Source organism: Trachypithecus francoisi, unplaced genomic scaffold, assembly GCF_009764315.1.
Source record: "Trachypithecus francoisi isolate TF-2019V2 unplaced genomic scaffold, Tfra_2.0 Lachesis_group2, whole genome shotgun sequence".
Classification (NCBI taxonomy): domain Eukaryota; kingdom Metazoa; phylum Chordata; class Mammalia; order Primates; family Cercopithecidae; genus Trachypithecus; species Trachypithecus francoisi.
The window spans coordinates 92,377,860-92,398,794 of record NW_022681465.1 but is presented as its reverse complement, the minus strand read 5'-3'; the positions used below and the strand labels follow the sequence as shown (position 1 = coordinate 92,398,794).

General features: G+C 35.5%; 1 protein-coding gene across 2 annotated transcripts in view; it reads left to right on the top strand.

The window, feature by feature from the left end:
* Window positions 1-20,935, top strand: part of ERCC8 (ERCC excision repair 8, CSA ubiquitin ligase complex subunit) — a 79,344-nt gene that overhangs the window by 11,975 nt on the left and 46,434 nt on the right. The window contains exons 2-4 of one of the 2 annotated variants that reach the window (XM_033179650.1): window positions 6,080-6,175; window positions 12,947-13,048; window positions 16,652-16,775. In XM_033179650.1, coding sequence (XP_033035541.1) covers window positions 6,080-6,175; window positions 12,947-13,048; window positions 16,652-16,775 — 322 coding nt within the window. The remainder of the gene's footprint in view (window positions 1-6,079; window positions 6,176-12,946; window positions 13,049-16,651; window positions 16,776-20,935) is intronic. The other variant, XM_033179651.1, reaches the window with a different exon arrangement.

The window sequence follows — 20,935 nt, the reverse complement described above, 5'->3', positions numbered from 1 at the left end:
ATTGCCAGAAAAATAATTCAGAAGGTTGATTATTAAGCTAATCAAGGAGACAACAGGGAAGGGTTAAGTCCAACTTAAAGAAATTTTTAAAAAAGATACAACATATGAATGAAAAAATCTCCAGTGAAATAGCTTGGATAAAACACTTTCACAACTTCTAGAAATAAAGGACACACTTATAGAGAAATGCAAAATGCCTGGAAAGTCTCAGCAATAGAACCAAACAAGTAGAATAAAGAACTTTGGGGCTCAAAGACAAGGCTTTAAAATGACTCAATCTGACAAAGACAAAGAAAAAAAATTTTTTTTTAATGAACAAAGCCTCCAAGAAGTTTGAGATTATGTTAAGCAACCAAACCTAAAAATAATTGGTGTTCCCAATTATCTGAGGAAGAAGAGAAATCTAAAACTTTGGAAAACATGTTTGAGTGAATAAACTATGAAAATATTCCTGGCCTTGCTAAACATCTAGACATCCAAATACAAGAAGCTGAAAGAACACCTTGGAAATTCATCACACAAAAAAATTATCACCTAAGCATATGGTCTTCAGGCTATTAAAGTTAAGACAAAGGAAAGGATGTTTAAGAGCTGTGAGGCAAAAGCAGCAGATAACCTATAAAGGAAAACCTATCAGATTAACAGCGGATTTCTCAGTAGAAATCCTACAGTCTAGAAGGGTTTGGGGTCCTATCTTTAGCTTCCGTAAACAAAGCAATTATCAGGCAAGAATTTTGTATTCAGCAAAACTAAACTTCATGAATGAAGGAAAGATACAGTCTTTTTCAGACAAACAAATACTGAGAATTTGCCACTATGAAGCCAGCACTACAAGAACTGCTAAAAGGAGCTCTAAATCTTGAAAAAAAATCTTTAAAATACACCAAAATAGAATCTCTTTAAAGCATAAATCTCACAGGACCTATAATGAAGGGGTGGCCTGCCCCTCCACACCTGTGGGCGTTTCTCGTTAGGTGGAATGAGAGACTTGAGAAGAGAAATGAGACACAAAGTATAGAGAAAGAAACAGTGGGCCCAGGGTACCAGCGCTTAGCATACAGAGGACCCGCGCCTGCACAGGTCTCTGAGTTCCCTCAGTATTTATTGATCATTATCTTTACCATCTCGGAAAAAGGGAAGTGGCAGGATGATAGGATCATGGTAGGGAGAAGGTCAGCAGTAAGACATATGAATAAACATCTCTGTGACATGAATAAGTTTAAGGAAAAGTACTGTGCCTTGATATGCATATGCAAACATCTCCATAAACCTTTTTAGTGCATAAAGAGCGGCATTGCTGCTAGCATGTCGTCCCACCTTCAGCCCTAAGGCTGTTTTCTCCCATCTCAGTAAATAGAACATACAATCGGGTTTTACACCAAGATGTTCCGATGCCCAGGGAGGGGCAGGAGACAGATGCCTTTCTCTATATCAACTGCCAAGAGGCCTTCTTTCCTCTTATATTAATCCTCCTCAGTCACAGACCCTTCACGGGTGTCAGGCTGGGGGACAATCAGGTCTTTCCTTTCCCCAGAGGCCATATTTCAGACTATCACATGGGGAGAAACCTTGGACAATACCTAGCTTTCCTAGGCAGAGGTCCCTGCGACCTTCTGCAGTGTATGTGTCCCTGGGTACTTGAGATTAAGAGAATGGTGATGACTTTTAACAAGCCTTCAGGCACTTGTTTAACAAAGCACACCCTGCACAGCCCCAAATCCATTAAACCTTGAGCCACCACAGCACATGTCTCTTGCAAGAACAGGGTTGGGGATAGGGTTACAGATTGATAGCATCTCAAATACAGAACAAAATGGAGTCTCTTATGTCTGCTTCTTTCTATATAGACACAGTAACAGTCTGATCTCTCTTTCTTTTCCCCAAACTATAAAACCATACAATTAAAAAAAAGTATTCAGGCAACAACTAGCACAATGAATAAAATAATACCTCACTTCTCAGTACTAATGTTGAATGTAAATGGCCTAAATTCTCCACTTAAAAAATACAGAAACCATCATTCTCAGCAAACTAACACAGGAACAGAAAACCAAACACCACATGTTCTCACTTACAAGTGGGAGTTGAACAATGAGAACACATGGACACAGGGAGGGGAACATCACACACTGGGGCCTGTCAGGGGCTGGAGGGCAAGGGGAGGGAGAGCATTATGACAAATACCTAATGCATGAAGGGCTTACAATCTAGATGATGGGTTGATGGGTGCAGCAAACCACCATGGCATATGTATACCTATGTAACAAATTCTGCACATGTATCCCAGAACTTAGAAGTATAATAGAAATAAAAATAAAAATAAAGGCAATATATGTCACATATAGGGAAACATTAGGAATACAGTCAATGGTAATCATTAGTCTAAAAAAAAAAGATACAGAATGGCAGAATGGATAAGAATTCACCAACCAAGTGTCTGCTGTCTTCAAGAGACTCACCTAATAAATAAAGACTCACATAAACTTAAAGGGTGGAAAAAGATATTTCATGCAAATGGACACCAAAAGTGAGCAGGAGTAGCTATCCTTATATCAGACAAAACAGACTTTAAATCATCAACAGTTAAAAAAGACAAAGAGGGACATCATATAGTGATAAAAGGACTAGCCCAAGAGGAAAATATCACAATCCTAAATATATGTGCAGCTTAACACTGGAGCTTTCAAATTTATAAAACAATTACTACTAGACCTAAGAAATGAGATAGACAGCAACACAGTAATAGTGGGGACTTCAGTAGTCTGCTGACAGCACTAGACAGCACTAGACAGGTCGTCAAGATTCAGGAAGTCAATAAAGAAACAATGGACTTAAACTATACCCTAGAACAAATGGATTTAACAGATATTTACAGAACATTCTACCCAACAACTGCAGAGTATACATTTATTCATCAGCACTTGGAACATCCTCCGAGATGGACCATATGATAGGCCACAAAACAAGTCTCAACAAATTTAAGAAAATCAAAATTATAGCATTCCCTCAGACCACAGTGGAATAAAATTGGAAATCAACTCCAAAAGGAACCCTCAAAACCATGCAATACATGGAAATTAAATAACCTGCTCCTGAATGATCATTGGGTCAACAATGAAATCAAGATGGAAATTTAAAAATTCCTTGAACTGAATGATAATAGTGACACAACCTATCAAAACCTCTAGGATACAGGAAAAGTAGTGCTAAGATGAAAGTTCATATCATTAAATGCATACCTCAAGAAGTCTGAAAGAGCACGAATAGACAATCTGAGGGCATATCTCAAGGAACTAGAGAAACAGCAAACCAAACCCAAACCCAACAGAAGAAAGGAAACAACCAAGATCAGAGCAGAAATAAATGACAATGAAACAGCAAGAACAAAATAAAAAGATAAATGCAACAAAAAGCCAGTTCTTTCAAAAGATAAATAAAATTGATAACCATTAGCAAGATTAACCAACGAAAGAAGAGAGAAAATCCAGTAAGGTCGATTTGAAACAAAATGGGAGACATTACAACCATTACTACAGAAATACAAAACATCATTCAAGGCTACTATCAACATCTTTATGCACATAAACTAGAAAACTTAGAGGAGATGAATAAATTCCTGGAAATATGTAATCCTCCTAGATTAAACCAGGAAAAAATAGAAACCCTGGACAGACCAGCGACAAGCAACGAGATTAAAATGGTAATTTAAAAGCTACCCAAAAAAGTTTAGGTACAGACTCACAGCTGAATTCTATCAGACATTCAAAGAAGAATTGGTATCAATCCTATTGACACTGTTCCAAAAGATAGGAAAGAGGGATTCCTCCCTAAATCATCTTGTGAAGCCAATATCATGCTAATACCAAAACCAGGAAAGAACATAACAAAGACAGCTGCAGACGAACATCCCTGATAAACATAGATGCAAAAACTCTCAACAAAATACTTGCTAACCAAATCCAACAGCATATAAAAAATATCCACCGTGATCAAGTGGGGTTCGTACCAGGGATACAGGAATGGTTTAACAGGCTGGAGTGCAGGGGTGCGATCTCGGCTTACTGCAACCTCTGCCTTCCGGATTCAAGCAATTCTCCTGCCTCAGCCTCTGGGATTACAGGCATGCACCACTAGGCCTGGCTAATTTTTGAGTTTTTTTGTTTCTGTTTTTGTTTTGAGATGGAGTCTTGCTCTTGTCGCCCAGGCTGGAGTGCAATGGTTTGATCTCGGCTAACTGCAACCTCTGCCTCCCAGGTTGAAGTGATTCTCCTACCTCAGTCTCCCGAGTAGCTGGGATTACAGGCATGTGCCACCACGCCCAGCTAATTTTTGTACTTTTAGTAGAGATGGGGTTTCACCATGTTGGCCAGGATGGTCTCAGTCTCGTAACCTCGTGATCCTCGGCCTCCCAAAGTGCTGGGATAACAGGCGTGAGCCACTGCGCCCAGCCTAATTTTTATATTTTTGGTAGAGATAGGGTTTCGCCATGTTGGCCAGGCTGGTCTCGAACTCCTGACCTCAGGTGATCCACCCACCTCGGCCTCCCAAAGTGCTAGGATTACAGGCGTGAGCCGCTGCACCTGGCCTGCTTGTCACTGTTGTACTATATGTAATGTCTAGAAGACAAAGGGCCATGTATATCTTCAAATCAGATACTTTATACTGCTAAAATGATTTCCAAAATGCTTATAATTACTTGTACTACTGTCAATGAATGAAAGTATCAGTTTATGCCTTTCCAGCATTGTGCATTGTTATCTTTTAAAAAAACTGACAATTTTATAGGCCAAAAATTTATAATTTGATATTTAAACTAGCATTATTTTAATTAATGAATTTAGAAATCATTCTGGTTAAATTAATGTAGATGCTAATAACATCCAACAGATTAAGACAGATTCAAATAGTTAATATTCACTAGACTTACAATGTACTAGGTGTTGTAATTAGCACTTTTTATATACAGACTCGTTTAATCTTAATAATATGCTCACCAGGATAATGATGGTTTACAGTTATAAAATATCAGAAATGTCATTTGTCTTAGTTTGTGAGAGTGCTTGTTAATTATTTGTATTGATATTTAATTGGCTTTATTTAAATACATGTAAGTGTTAAGTTGAACATAGTCTCTTTTCTTTTAAGACAGGATCTCACTCTGTCATCCAGGCTGGAGTGCAATGAATTGATCATGCTCACTGCATCCTTGAACGCCTGGGCTCAAGCAATCCTGCTGCCTCAGTGTCCTGTGTAGGAGCCCACCACCATGCCCAGCTTATTTGTATTTTATTTTTTTGTAGAGATGGGGTCTCGCTATGTTGCTGGGGATGCTTTCCAACTCCTGGTCTCAGGCAGTCTTCTCACCTCAGCCTCACAAAGCGCTAGGATTGCAGGCATGAGCCACTGCACCCAGCCCATACTCATTTTTTATTTCTGTCCATCTTTAAGAAACACTTCGGCCAGGTGCGGTGGCTCAAGCCTGTAATCCTGGCACTTTGGGAGCGCGAGACGGACGGATCATGAGGTTGGGAGATCGAGACCATCCTGGCTAACATGGTGAAACCCCATCTCTACTAAAAAATACAAAAAACTAGCCGGGCACGGTGGCGGGCGCCTGTAGTCCCAGCTACTCAGGAGGCTGAGGCAGGAGAATGGCGTGAACCCGGGAGGCGGAGCTTCCAGTGAGCTGAGATCCGGCCACTGCACTCCAGCCTGGGCGACAGAGCAAGACTCCGTCTCAAAAAAAAAAAAAGAAAGAAACACTTCAAGGAATTTTTTTTAAATCCTGTAATTTATGCTTTTGTCCATTAGATGTCCTCAGCTACATTTATCAGAATTTAAGTTTTTTAATACAAATTTCAGTCTCTAAATACCTTTAAAAGTTTGCAGTAATTGTTACTACTGTTGATATTTTAAACATTTATACAAGGTCTCTAAAAATCTATAAATACATTAGGATGTATGGTAGAAGATTTAGACATTTCTTGTTATTTTTGTACTATAAGTAATCTTAGTTAAATAAGAAATTTTTAAATGTTAAATTACTTGTTAATTTCTTTCTCCCCCTTTTAATTTAAAGAGTTTTGGGACTGGAATTAAATAAAGACAGAGATGTTGAAAGAATCCACGGCGGTGGAATTAACACCCTTGACATTGAACCTGTTGAAGGGAGATAGTAAGTTTATTATACTTGTATAATCATTTTTCTTTCTAAGTGAAATGCAGTTAAAACCTGCTTTTTCAGATTAATGATGTAGAAGTTTCATTAAAATTAATGAAAATCCCAAATTGTAGCATTTTTTTAATCTGGCATTATTATTTTCAAATAAATACAAAACATCAAACCTACCAAATGTTGTCAAATAAACATTTCCAAGCTACTTTAATATAAATATGTACTTATTGTTAAATTAACAAACATTGAACTTCTTTTGGATGCAGAAGGCTTTTAAGTGCTAGAGTGTGTCTTTAGGTGTTATTTTAAAACATAGTTGCTACTCTCAAAATAGTCCAATGGGAAAATAAATATAAAAAGTGGAAGACTATTTTGAAGAATTAGGTTAGAAACAAATAAGAACTATATTTGAGTTCTTCCTGGCTTTACCACTTACCATCTTTGTGACCTTGAACAATTTACCTAACCTTTCTAATTCTCAGTTGCCTTAGCTATGCAATAGGAACAATAGTACCTACCTAACAAGTTTGTTTTGTGGATTAATTGAGATAATATGCACAACATGATTAGCATAAGACCTGGCACATCATAAATGGTTGACGCCACTGCTGCCACTATTAATCAAAATCAGTATTACATATACTTTTACTGCTTTCAGCCCAGTCTCTACACAGCAGCCAAAATGCTTTGAAGAATGCAATTCTGAACATATTCTCCTACTTACAATTCATCATAACACCACATTACTCTTATAAGACAGTACAAAACCTTCCATGTGGCCTATAATTAGGCCACATAGAGCATTAACTAAAGGAAACAGTTTGTGTTATGGTGTATTTCATGTGCCTATAATTAGGCCACATATAGCATTAACTAAAGGAAACAGTTTGTCGTGTTATGATAGATTTAGCATTTGCCCCAGAATTTTTATTTTATACCGAAATGTTATTATTTACATTAAGTCAAGTCAGAACAGATTTGATAAACTTCCACTTTTTAATTCCAGCTTCCACCATGGTCTCATCCAGTAGTATTTGAGAAACATCTTACTTTAGCCTGTGGTTAAATCTAAAAGATGATGAGTAATCATTCTTTTCTTTTTCCTGACCTTTTCCAGGCTCAGTATAATACCTTCTATTCAAGGACAGCTGGGGGGCACTCACTTATGAAACATACAGACATGAGCAGCAATTGATAGCTGACTTTTGGGTTTGGGTGCTGGTCAGGAAAGTATTCAATACTGTTACTCCAGCCAGCCACTTGGTGTAGTAATTAGTTGTGTGGCCTGTGAAGTATGAGAAGCCAGTGGACTACCAGTTGGCAGAGTTGGTGAGAAATGTGGGAAGTTATAGATTATATGTGCATGAAATATATTTGAGAAATGCAGATGAGGCATCTTTTAGTACAGCACATAGAGAAAAGTCTGAAGACTCTTGCTACAGTGGTTTTCCCCTTTATTGCATGGGAGAAGTCTACAACTATTTCATTGTTTGCTGATACTTATATTTTGCATTAACCCCTTTTGATAGCGACAAGAGATATAAAAAGGAAGGTGTACATTCTGTGGAAAACTAAAAAAAGATGTGTATATAACTTGTTCAAAATACCTGTTAATATTTACCATCCACCATGAGAGCTGTAAAGATGTCACTGAAAATCAGAATGGAAACCAGAGAGAATACACAAATCTGGTAGAGAAGCATTTATTTCAAAGTTAGGTGTTATTTTACAAAAACTATCTGAAAATTACAGTTTAACAGGTGCAACTGCAGAGGGCGCATTTGCGTATCACTCTGTGAAGCTTGAATTTTCTTCTATACTTTTAAATTCTTCTAAGTTAATTTCATTCATCTTTAATACTAAGTTTTCTTGTCCATATAAAAACGTGAAACCATATCTCTTCATACTCTGTCAGCAAAAAGTATCTCATAGTTAAATAATGTCAGATACTTCATAGTTAAATAATGCCATCAGATACTTCAAATAGAAAGTTAATGGAATCAGAGAAAAGCTTTTGGAAGTCATTTTAACAAAGTCAAAACATCTGACATTATTGTAAATACCATGTCAGTTAAGATTAAAAGTTCAACTTTTAACATAATTTTGTTTTATATTGATAATACATCTGTATGGCAAGAAAAGCAATGTTTTGTGAAGATTAAGTGTGAAGCGGAAGTGTTTTGGGAATTGGTTGAGGTATACATGTAACTCACAACTGTGTCCAAACACTTTCTCAATCTAAATAAAAGTTGTAGTTGTCAAAATTTACAAATATTTCTCTATGTACACAATTAGAGTAACTGAACTACAAAATTTTTGTAATAAAGCTAATGTGGAATATTTTAAAAAATAACTAAGTAGGGCATTATTAGCAGTCTTTCTTTACTGCCCATCAATTGGATTTTTGAGCCTTCAAATAGCTACTTTTAAATTAACCTTATTGTTTTATAAATTGGTATTGAATTTATCTTAAAAACAAGTCTATAAATCAGTACATGCTACTAGTTCATGAACTATTTGTGACTGGGTCACAAGATAAGGATCTTGGGCTAAAACATAAATCTACTACATCATTACACACACCATTTAAAGAAGTTAAGATATGTTTGTAACAAGACTTTCTCAATGAAGAAAGACGTGTTTGTTTCTGGCACAAGCTCCTTATCTTGGAGAGTTAAATAGCACTGCTCTACTTCTAATTATATTGTGTTTAAAATTAGGTGAAAATCTTTCAATCAAAATATTCAGTGAATGTAGTGCCAAAAACTGTAGTTTGGGTGCTATTCTTGAAAGATGACAGGCCGGGCACAGTGGCTCACACCTGTAATCCTAGCAGTTTGGGAGGCTGAGACAGGTGGATTACCTGAGGTCAGGAGTTCAAGACCAGTCTGGCCAACATGGTGAAACCGCATCTCTACTAAAAATACAAAAAATTAGCCAGGTGCAGTGGCGGGCGCACACCTGTAATCCCAGCTACTCTGGAGGCTGAGGCAGGAGAATCACTTGAACCCAGGAGACAGAGGTTACAGTGAGCCAAGATCATGCCACTGTATTCCAGTCTGGGCTACAGAGCGAGACTTCTTCTCAAAAAAAAAAAAAAAAAAAGAAAGATGACAATGTCAATGCAGTTTTTAATGTTCCTCTAGTTCTCCATTGAAACACATACAGAGACTAAAAATGATAAGTAGAAAAAAACAGATTAACACTTACAACCAAACTAGGTCATGAAGTGACCCCACAAACCCCAAACTGAATAAGTGGGAACAAACCACTGACAGCTACGAGATCTGTGCACTACCAGCGTTTTTGCCAGAGGAGGCAGTAAAAAGCAATAAGGCATCTGATATACCTGGATAAGTCCAAAATAACCACAAGCTTAGCAAGCAAATTTGACTACAGCAGCTCAAACTGGGAGAGGATGGCATACTCTATAGGTATGTTTTAATGGTCCATGGTAAGACCAGAAGGAGCTGTAGCAGTCTGGGCTCTTAATATCTCTCCAAAGAGCTAACCAGTCAAAGTGCCCCTCCAGTACAGAACTATATACTGAAGAAAAACTGCTGGAAATAAAATCCAAATTGAGCAGTACAGAGACAATAGAAACAAAGGAAAAAGATGTCCCCAATAAAATTGGGGAAGTGAACAGAACCAGGAAATCTCTGAAAGCAAGCTACCATATTTTGAAATCTTACCCATCAAAAAATTTTTAAGGGAAGAGGATGTTTTAATATATAAAATTTAAACATTACTCTAAGTCAAGCCTCCATTCTAAAAGGTTAAGAAAATTAATTTTACATAAAAATGAGCAAAAGAATAGGATTAAGGTCAAAGTTCCTGCAAAATTATTATAAAAACAAAGAGGATAAGAAGTGGACTAATGCTGTTACGGAGAGTGAAGTCACACCAGAAAGAAGTGTCTATAAACCAGATGAGAACTCTAGCCTAATACTTCAAAACTAGGTAAAAGTTGTTTTATAAACGTATAATAAATGAGAGAATAATGTTAAATTGGAGTTAGAAAACCTCAGAAATGAGATGCTCAAACTCAAAAATAAGAAATAAAAATATTTGAGAAATGAAGACTGACTAAAAGCATAAGGAACACAAATAAATGGAAGAGGTAATGCCTTAGAAATAGAAACTAGAAAGGAGGAAAATTTTGAAAACTAAAAAGAAATGAAGAGAGGAAAATAATTCAAAAGGTGTATATACAGAATATAGGCAAAGAAGATCCAGCATAACATAATAGAAGTTCCCAAAGAAGAAAACCAAGGCAAAAGAACAGAATAAATATTAAAACAATAATTCAAGAAAGTTTTTCTAGGATAAATAAGATCTGGAGCTTTATATAAGGGGGGAAAATTTATATTGTCACTAGACTTTGACTTTGGGCTTTCTGGCCAAAGAAATGAAGCTTCTTACCCAAGATGCTCAAGGAAATAAAATGTGAGTCAAGGATTTTATATCTAGCCAAACTGATTTCAAGTACAAAAAGGACAGATAAATTGTCAAAAACACAATAATTCAGAGACTGTTGTTCTCATTAGCCATTCCTTAGGAATCAACCAGAGAATGAAATCATTCAGCTAGAATGACGAGAGAGACAGCAACATAAGGATTGATGGTGAGCAATAATATTAGCAGATAGCAACACTTTATATAGATGTATAAATTGATGGATCTAGATATTGGTTTGTCTGCTAATATCACATCACAAGAGCAATGACATATAGAAATTATTTTAAATTATAGCACATGAATGCAGTCACCAAAGTCCAGGCTGGAAATTGCAGGACATGTGATCTAGTTTTTGCAACAAATAAATTACAAGAGAGGGAAAAAGTACAGGAGGGAGGGAGAAAGAAAGGTAGAGGAGACCTATAGCTTAAAGTTAAAAGACATTAAATTTTTTTTTTAAAGCAAGCTAATATTCATGTGTACACTCTAAGGTGATGAACTATGAACTGTACAGAAGAGAAAGACAGTGATTACGATAAAAATCATGATAATGAGTTACTTTGAGGTGAAAAGTAAGGAGTGATGATCTAGAGAGATTGCATTGTTTGGACCTCTGTGAAGAATTTTTGATGGTGCCCCTATTTTTAATTGGGATAAATGTATATTTGTAATTGGGATAAATGTACATTTTGTAAGTGAATAACATTCACAATGTCTAAGATTTTATAATATTTAAATTTGGTGTAACATCCAAAAAAGACATAAAATAGAGAATTTGTTCAAGGAGAATTTTATCTTGTAAAAAAAGAAGTACTAAAGAAAGGTACTTTGAATTAAGGTAAAAGGAAACAGTGAAAAGAATCTGAAATATTTACACATTTCAAGAATATTTTCCATTTTGTAGAATTTTCTCTGAACTTACCATATACCTCATCATCTGTTTTTATTTCCTAAATTAAACATATTATAGCTTTTAGGGAAGTCAGTTAAAGGTAAAAACAACTCCAGATTTAAAAATGATTTTAGACAATTTTATGCAAAAAAAAAAAACTAAAAAGATCATATTGAAAAATCACATTTAAAAATACACAGTAACAGTCTTAGAGACAAATATGGTTAAGAAACCATAGGTATGGTATATGAAGTACCAAGAATGATGTTTACAAATTATTAAGTTCAATCAGTGTATATAGCTTTGATATATATGCTTGCTACTTTTATTTTTTAGAAATATTTTTGCAAAGTTTTTGAATAGAATAATTTTGTATATTCTACCAATATAATAGACCAGCTTGAGAGTCAGTCAATAATTGTTTCCAAAAAAAGAGACTGCTGATTTTTTAGCACCCTCTTTTACTCTCAAAAGTAAGGCTTCCAGTGGTTTGGCTCCTCCTCCTCATCTCTCACCACTCTTTCCCTTCCACACTGCTCCAGCAACACATCCCTTCTTTTGGTTCCTAGAATGGGCTTGGATTGTTACTTTCACATTTGTCTGGCTAACTTTGAATCCTCCTTCACGTACCAGCTTAAATATTACAATCAGGGAAACTATTCCTGAATTTCCAAACTAGAATAAAGATAAGTTATTGTCACAGTGATCCCAATCGTAACTAATCATTTGTGTGATTATGCCTACTACCCGTTTTCCCTATTGGATTGTAAACTCTGCAAAGACAGGAACCATGCGTGCCTGTTCACAGTTGTTTTAGCAGAGCGTCTAACATTGTAGGAACTTAAAGTTGAATGAATTGAGTGAATGCATTCATAAGAGAAGGAAGGAATCTAACATTTATTGAGCCCCTATTTTTTGCCAGATATTGTAAAAAGAAATTTGCACTTAACTTTTATTATCGACATTGTGATTCAGATAAAAATGTCCCCCTCCTTTACAAATGTTGAGTCTTGGACGGGTGGTATAACTTGCCCAGGGCCAAATAGCAAGTGTCAGTAATAGTTGGTTTGCCTACTTCCTTTTTCATTTAGCATAGCCATAATTAGGACATTTAAAATAACTTTGTAATATTTTACTTTCTTAAGAAATCTCTTTTGCCATCTTGTTTCTGTCACCTTTTCTTTTTGAAATTACGGAAGTAAACTTGAAATGATCACAGAATGAATTTTTTTATATTCATTCTTCTATTAAATATTAAGAAATTATAGTTTATTAAGTCTGTGTTATTGAGGATTAACTTATTACAAATTAATGTATCTTTAATACATTTGGGTGTTTGCAAATCAGGTTTTGGAAATTTGCAGTGATAAATAAATGGACTACATAAAATGATAAACTAATGTGAACTTTTTTATTATCAGCATGTTATCAGGTGGTTCAGATGGTGTGATTGTACTTTATGACCTTGAGAACTCCAGCAGACAGTCTTATTATACATGTAAAGCAGTGTGTTCCATTGGCAGGTATGTATTAAAAATGAAAAAATTTATGAATTTGTAAATAGTTGAGTATTTTTTACATCAAATGCAAAACATGAAAATTGCAGTCAAGTGAATGGGTCAAGTGAATGGTTCAGATGACCCATTTGCATGGCTGTTCCTTGAGACTTTGTTGAAAATAGTAACTGACATTGAGGTATAGTTTTTTAACAAGTGTCTTCCCCAAAGCAATTTTGGTATCAATTTACATCTCAGTAACTAATTAGAGTTTTTAGTACCACTTAGTGTAAGATTCATTTATAGTCCTTCAGCTAATTATAAACACAAAGTAGATTTTCAACTGATATTAATGGAAGAAAAAAGTTTAGATATACTAAATATATTGATACTCCCTCACCAAATACATATACACATATACCCACTCACCCCTCTCTTGTCTCTCTACTTACTCAAAGATGCCTAACTTAAAAACATACATCTATGATACTTATCTTCTCTGACTGTTCTCTACTGGCTTACCAATCTTGTGGTAATTCTTTTTAAGTCTCTAATAAAATGTTTTATGGCATTGTAATTTTTCCATTGTGGTCATTTAATCCTTTCTTGTCATTTATATCCAATCTGATAATGAGCAGACCTTTGAATTAACAGGGAGAATGGGCGCTGAGAAAATGCTTTCAAGAGGGCAAACTTTGTAAACATTAACATCAACAATCTGTTACAGCTCTTCCCAATGCATTAGAATATATGCTATGGAATATTTATGAGGAGATTTGCTATTGTTTGTTGGCTCTGGTGCTTCACATTAGAAATACAAATTTGGGAAAATCAGTTAATCTCAGCTTCAGATTATTTTGTTTTAGAAATCAGTATACATGCCCTGTGGTTCTTACACGTTTCCATGAGAATTAAATGAAATGTTATCTTTTTAAAAGCATGTTGAAAACTAAAACCACTGTGTAAGTGAAAAGCAATGTACTTACAGGAAAACTTAGTACAAAACAAGATATTGCCTCAAATACTCTAGAACTTAGAGACTTAGGCCATTTATACTCTCTTCCCACCCTCAATAACAAAAAAAGTCATGTTAATTAATTAAATTCATTTTTATCTTATTTTATCCTAGCTAACATTTTAACATTGAATTTATTTCGTTACATAGCAAAATAGTATTTTCATCTATTCCATGTGCTATATAATATTCCATAAGGGACTGTGATTTGCTTTTTTTTTTGGTATGTGACATAAGTAAATGCCTTATTTGTCAATCTTGTTTTACAATGATTTAATTCTTGGACTCAGACTCTATATTTAAAAGTGTGACTTTGAATTTGAAAATGGATATATAGTATGCATCTTTACAAAATGAGTTATAACAGCATTTTGTACATCTGAAGAGTTCACAATCTAATTTAAAAATAATTTCAATAAAGACTATTATTAAGTTAATGTGACTTAGACTATTTTCTGATACTTACTGTTAGTATACTTAAAGTGTTTGTCCTTGAGCACTAAAAAGATTCCTTTCCTCTACCAAAATTCTTATTAAATATAAATGAGAATAACAGAACATATATAGTAACATAATAAAATATTTTATCCTATTTTAAAATTTAAACTTAAAATATAAGTGAGCTTTTATTTGTTATCACTACAGTAAAAATTTGTTTTATTTAAAAGTAGTGTCACTGGAAAAATCTCTGTAGAAGTCAATATTCTTAGGAGCAAAAGGAAGTCAGTCTGCTTATCTTAAGCAGAAATTTATTGGAAGAATATTTATTATCTCACATAACTATCAGGAAGATGGGAGAATCAGATTTAGAAAATGAGCAGAAAACAAGAGAAGTCAGGATAGAGAACACAGTCAGGGTCACACCACGGGAACATTAGTTTGGGTTTTGCTATATGTCACCAACATATACTCTCAACTCCTCAGCTTTGAATAATGGCTAACTCTCCCGGGAAAAGAGAATGTCTAGAGTCGCTTGCTTTCTGTAACAAGAGATAGAGCTCTGATTTTCAGTAAAACAAAGGGGATTCCCCCCAAATAGGAGTTTGAATGCCCATCCGTCAAGAAAAAAAGGCACATGTCCCCTATAATCCACCCATTTGGCTGTCCAACATGCATATACACCTTTCTTCCCATACTTACCATTTTTCAAAAGAATGTTCCAGCCTAACCTAATGCAAGTCTTCACTATACAGCCAAAAAGGTGATCATCCTCTTCCCCAAAGGGTGATGATCCTAACTTGTTTTAGTTACCACACCTGGCTCCATTTCAGGGTCATGTTCATTTTTCCACGAGTTTAATTTATTCTATATCAGTATTATACAATTTGTGGACTCAATTATATAGTTAACCTATAAAAATAATTAAGAGAGGAAAGAAAGGGAAAATTAGTTAAAATATATAAATATTTACAGAGAAAAAAAGGAAATATGAATAGGCACTATAGTTCTTGTATTTTTGCAGCTGTTTTAATGCCAGAGCTGGTACTTAAGACTTTCCTTCTTCATGTTCTTATTCCTTCAGATAGCACCACAACTGTTTAAGGTCCCAAACTTTCATCTTAAGGAATCCAAAAGCATCATGATTATATCTGCATAGGGTTACAGAAGTCGTCTTTTAACTTTTGTGCTCTATGGGAAATTTCAAACATACACAAGATTGGAGAGTTGTATAATGACCTGTATATCAATCACCCAGCTTCACCAACCATCATAACCAATCTTGTTTTGTCTCTACCTCCCACCCATACACCCTCATAACTATGTTGAAGCAAATCTTGAACAATGTATCATTTCATTCTTAATTATTTATATCTCAAAAAGACTTTATGAGCATAACTACAGTACCATTATCTTAAGTACACAAAAATTATCTATATTAAATATCCAGTCTGTGTTCAAATTTCCCTCTTTGTCTCATAAATCTCTCTTAACAGCCAGTTTGTTTGAATCAGGATTCAGTTAGGTAACACACTATGTTGGTCACTGGTTCGGAGCATATACTACATCCTTCAGGGCAGCATACCACCCTCACAAGGTGGTATATTGTAGCTGACGTCATAACTGAATCTTTAACATGTTATGTTATTATGGATGGTGGGTTACATAAGATGTGAATCTCATGGGCCTTCACCAGTTGCATTCTTTTGTCATAGAGTAAATTCCTTGATAAGAAGCAATATTGTATGGAATATCATGGAGGTGTATGAGGCATTCAGTAATTCTAAGAATAGTAGTGCTTTGGAAAAGAGACTTTGGAAAAGCAAATCCAAAACCAAACAGCTGTCTCTTCCAGTAAGACCAAATCACTCTTCCAAGATGAAAGAAGTCCAGTGTAGTTGGCTGATCCCTTCAGGCTATATATAGTACAGAAACAGAGAATCTCTCACATTATGACCTTTAGTAGAAGGCATGCCTCTACGTCACACTATGGGAGCCTGAAACTAGAGATGCCTGGACATTCATTCTAGCCTTCTACACAGCCAGGACACAGGCATGTGATCTCAGTTTGACCATTCCTGTCATCCTACCTGAGACTACTGCTTGTTCTTAATATAGTACCAGTTTTGAAACTCACATAAGTCAGGTATCTGTAAATTTTGATTGCTGTTTTGTAGAGATCATCCTGATGTTCACAGATACAGTGTGGAGACGGTACAGTGGTATCCTCATGACACTGGCATGTTCACATCAAGCTCATTTGATAAAACTCTGAAAGTATGGGATACAAATACATTACAAGTAAGTACATTAAAACATTTGCAGATTGCTTTGTAGGATGAAGGAGAATTTAATCCTAAACCATTTTAGTATGATTATTTGCTGAGATGTGATATATGTTAAATGTGAAAGCAGTACAGTGGTTAAGAAGAGCTAGACTGCTTGAGTTCATATCCTGGCTGTGCTGCTGACCAGCTGTATGACATTGTGCAGATGTCCAAACCTCTGTGTGTCTTTCTCATCTGTAAATGGGAATAATGATTATGTATGGTTGTGAGGATTAAATGAGCCAATATATGTAAAGTACCTAGTACAGTGCATACCATATAGTAAATGCTCAAAAACTATTAGCTAATATTATTATCCCTTTGTGAAAACTAGAATGATCTAGTAATCTAAAGTAGAAAATTGGATTTATCTTTGATTGATCTAAAAACTTGAAGGAAAAAGCTGTTAATACTGTTGCTTAGTAAAGGCAGGCAGTGGATAATAGTTTGTCTGATATTCGGTCAGATTTACATTCTGAGTGTAAATCTTTTCTCTGAGCTCTACTCTGATATTTCTCTACTTTTTTACAGTACCTCTATACTTAAATGTAGTGTCACCCCTTCAAACTTAACATGTTCCAAACTGAACATGATCACATCTCATTAAATTTAGTCATAAAATCTTAGCAATCCTTTCTCCGAACTCTCTCATATCTCTCTTTTCTATTTCCCTTGACTTTACTGCACATCCAGACTACTAAAATCACTGCCTTACCTTCCTTCTACATTTTCTACACTAAGTTCTACCCCAGAGTTAATCTTATTATAAAGCAGTTTTATCATGTCACTGTCCAAACCCTCTAGGGATTCCCATTGTCTGAACTCAGCCTGGCATTCTAATTTCTCCATGACATCAGCCCTTTTTCCTTCAATCCTACATTCTACCAGTTTTCAACACAAATGCTTTGCTGCAACTGAATTGATCATATTTTGAATCTGTTGTATTCCCTACCTCACATCCCTTTCCCTTGCAACTTTTCCCTTCTCTTAAGGTCACATCTTTTTTTTTACAATTACATTGAGCCAAGGCTGCGGATGCCAGAGTTCTAGTTCCATTCTGCCACTTACGAGATTTGTTGCTTTAGATAAGTCATTTAATTTGTTAGCAAATGTCTCTTCAGCTATAAAATTAAAGTGTCAGACTAGATGGTGTCTAAGTTCCCTTTTAGTGCTATCATGCAGTTTAGTGATTTCAGCTTCCAGAGTACATATTAACCATTATTTTACTTTATAGCACTATTTTCTGTATCTTATTTCAACACATTCTCATACTACTTTATAATATCATTTTCATACTTGTCTTATTTGTTGTTCTAGATTGTTACTTCCCCAAAGAAAGTACTATGTCTTATACATTACTAAATTCAGTGCTATGTACAATAACTGCTGAGTAAATGCTTTAAGGATGACTAACAATGTATGTAACTGGCCACATATTAATAAGTAATAAAATCATGAAATGTATTGTGATTCTAGTCAGCAAAACAAAACAGTGTTGTGTATATAAATTCCAATTTAATACAATTCTAGTAATTCAAACTAAATAGATGTGTTTTTTGGACCTTACTACATTAGAATAATCCTATTATTTCAGATTTATTTTCATAGCAAAGTATATTTATTAAAATACATGTCATTGAAAATGAGAATGTATTTTAACAATTAAATGAATGTCATCAGCTTTCACTTCTGACTATAATGGAGTATCTTGTAGCCAAACCAACACCTCCATTGAGAAAAGCTAGATAAAGCATAAACAAACATCTAGTTGAGGATTTTAGAAAGCTGCCAAGAAATCTAGGACTTGAGAATTAGATTCTAGAGAGAACACTTACAGAAATGCATTCAACTTTCCACACACTGTTTTTCTCTTTGGACATTTGTCATTAATGTAGGGCAAGAGACTGAGAAGACAAACATTGGATAGCTTCTAAGAGGCAGGGATAAATGAGTGGGACTTTAGTCCATTTCATACAGCTAGAGAGACAGAAATTGGAATGTGGGCTGCCAAGACAGCCAGAAATTAAAGGATCAAGATCACAGAAAGAAGAGAGATGCAGAGAAATCAGCCTAACATCTTGCACTGGTTTTGTCATTGAGGTATTCGCTAACCAAGCTATGCAAGACCATAGACTAAGAAATGGAGCAGAAGACATTTGAAAAACAGCAATTTTCCCCAGTCACATGGTACTGGAGAGAAGAATTGCAGTGCAGTACTTCCTAAGTAGAACAGGGCCTAGGAAAACACCCAGGCTCTTAGGGCACCTAGAGGGGTATACTCTAATAATGGGTACAAATAGGAGGTAGATGGAGCCTGTGGTAAGCAGCATCATGTCCCGCTCCCAGATGTCTATGTGCTAATCTCTAGAACATGCAAAGGGGAATTAAAGGTTACCAATCACCTGACCTCAAGACTGGAAGATAATACTGAATTATCCTGGTGGGCCCAACATAATTATGAGAGTCTTAAAAAATGGAAAAGGGAGGTAGAAGGAAACGGGGTAAATGTGACTAGGAGAATGGCCAGAAAAATGTAAAATTGCTGGCTTTGAAGATGGATAAAGGGGATCACAAGCCAAGAAATGTGTGTGATCTGTAGAAGATGGAGAAAGTATTCTCTCCTAGAGCCTCCAAAAAGGAATGAAGCCCTGTCAACACCTTGATTATAGTCCATTGAGACCTATGTGAGAATGTTAACCTGTAGAACAGATTTATTACAGATAATAAATCTGTCTTACAAATTACTAAGTATGTGGTAATTCCTTACTGCATTGATAGAAAATTATTACAGAACTGTACAATAGCAGACAAGCTTTATGTTTGAATTGATATGATCTTCCCTCTCCTACCTGCCAAAGAGAGACTGGATCTTCTCTGAAGGAGGATAACATAATACAGAACCTCTCCCAATTTTTTCTATGTAATTTCTAGCACTCTATCAGAAACTTCCAAGCTTATTAACAAATGAGCTTAGGAGGAAAAACAGGCAGTAGAAGAAGACTGACATCTCCAGGCCTAGATGCCTTTACCAGTAAATTATTCTAAACACTTAAAAAAGAGATAATACCAATCTTATACAGATGCTTCAAGAGGAAAAAAAGAAACATTTGTAAACTTTTTTTATGGGGCCAGCATATCCATGATTTCAAAATTTACAAGGACATTATTTGGAAAATTACAGGCCAGTGTCTCTTACAAATGTAAATACAAAAATCCTAAATCAACTATTAATATGTAGAATCTAGCAACATACAAAAAGAATAATATATCATGAGTGAACAGAAACAAGGTTGTTTTAGCATCTATAAATCAACTAATGTAATTCATCCTGTTAATAGAATGAAGGGGAAAAACTACATGTTAGTCATCTCAATAGATATGAAAATTTTGAAATAAAAGTCAATATCCTTTTTTTTTTTTTTTAAGAGACAAGAGTCTTGCTCTGTTGCCCCAACTAGAGTGCAGTGGCACAATTATAGCTCACTATAACCTCAAACTCCTGGACTCAAGAGATCCTCCCAGCTCAGGCTCCCAAGTAGTGAAGGCTACAGGTGTGCACCACCATCTCCGGCTAATTTTTTAACTTTTGTAGAGACAGTGTCTCTCTGTCTTGCCCAGGCTGGTGTGAAAATCTGGCCTCAAATGGTCCTCCCACCTTGGCCTCTAAAAGTGTTGGGATTACAAGCATGAGCCACTGTGCCCATCCTCATTTTTTAAAATTCTCTGCATACTGACACACATAGGCTCAAAATAAAGGAATGGAGGAAGATCTACCAAGCAAATGGAAAGGAAAAAAATGCAGGGGTTTCAGTCCTGGTCTCTGATAAAACAGACTTCAAACCAACAAAGATCAAAAGAGACAAAGAAGGCCATTACATAATGGTAAAAGGATCCATTCAATAAGAAGTGCTAACTATCCTAAATATATATGCACCCAATACAGGAGCACCCAGATTCATAAAGCAAGTCCTTAGAGACTTACAAATAGACTTAGCTTCCACACAATAATAATGGGAGACTATAACACCCCACTGTCAATATTAGACAGATCAACGAGACAGAAGGTCAACAAGGATATTGAGAACTTGAACTCAGCTCTGCACCAAGCAGACCTAATAGACATCTACAGAACTC